The sequence below is a fragment of the Morone saxatilis genome, unplaced genomic scaffold (assembly GCF_004916995.1).
Source record: "Morone saxatilis isolate NCDOM2014 unplaced genomic scaffold, NCSU_SB_2.0 Contig8, whole genome shotgun sequence".
Taxonomy (NCBI): domain Eukaryota; kingdom Metazoa; phylum Chordata; class Actinopteri; family Moronidae; genus Morone; species Morone saxatilis.
In genome coordinates this window covers 11115957-11116876 of record NW_023340257.1, presented here as the reverse complement: position 1 = coordinate 11116876, position 920 = coordinate 11115957, and the positions used below count along the sequence as shown (strand labels likewise).

Sequence of the window (920 nt, the reverse complement as noted above, 5' to 3'; positions counted from 1 at the left end):
ACCTGAAAATAAGAATTGTTATATTTCGTCACCTTAGACTGAGCCTTTTATATCTAATCAATATAAATAGGTGGGTCACCTTCCATGGAGTCCGCCATGTTGAACCCTCATTTTTCTACCGTAGCCCAGAACGGACAAACCAAACACGGTCTGTAGATAGGGCTGTTTGCATTTCTCGCACGTTTCACAGCCACCGTAGTTTCTCCTTCGTTATTCGTAGAAGAGGGTGAAACGAGGGAGTTGCAATCTGACACTTCACCGCTAGATGCCACTAAACCCTTACACACTTGTCTTAAGGATGAGTCTTTTTTTTTCAGTCTAACAAAAAGCTATAACGAAATAAAAAAAACAAGACGACAAGGCAGAAAATCCCCCATAACATCTAAACATTTCTGCTATTAGCACAGCGACAAGTGTAAACTAGTGTCCGCCTGCAGGCTGCAGCTCAAAGCCACCTGGTCGAAGCCCCAATTTCCCTAAAGCACCTGAACGCAGCACCCCCCCTCCAGACCAGCCAGCCACAGAGAGCAGGTACCTCCACCTGCTGGCCAGTCTGACAACTACAGCCAGGCGGAGCGACACATCCTTCACTGCCGACCAGTCCGGATTGAAGGAGGACAGAGAGACAAGCCGTGAAAGCGAACAGATGTGAACCGGACTACGGAAAGAGAACAAGCTGCAGTAGAAGACGGAGAACCTCTCATTGTGCTAATATGTGGCAGCCCGCGTCGGAGCGATTGCAGGTAAGATGCGGGTGTACGTGGAGGCTCGTTGTCGACAGGGCAGCGGTAAATAAACGCTTCGGCCGCGTTCAGTGTCTGAAACCCGCCGCGCTGTGCATGGCTCCAGCCCGGAGAGACGTGCTACGGGTTCTGGTTCACAGCTACAGATGTTTAGTGAGCGCTTGGTCGTTTTTTTTT

The 920-nt window shown here is 49.7% G+C and overlaps 1 protein-coding gene across 1 annotated transcript in view; it reads left to right on the top strand.

Moving 5' to 3' along the window:
• The first annotated feature begins 581 nt into the window (after positions 1 to 581).
• Positions 582 to 920, top strand: part of pid1 (phosphotyrosine interaction domain containing 1) — a 31571-nt gene continuing 31232 nt past the window's right edge. The window contains exon 1 of the mRNA XM_035680481.1: positions 582 to 743. Within this exon, the coding sequence (XP_035536374.1) occupies positions 714 to 743 (30 nt within the window). The 5' untranslated portion in view covers positions 582 to 713. The remainder of the gene's footprint in view (positions 744 to 920) is intronic.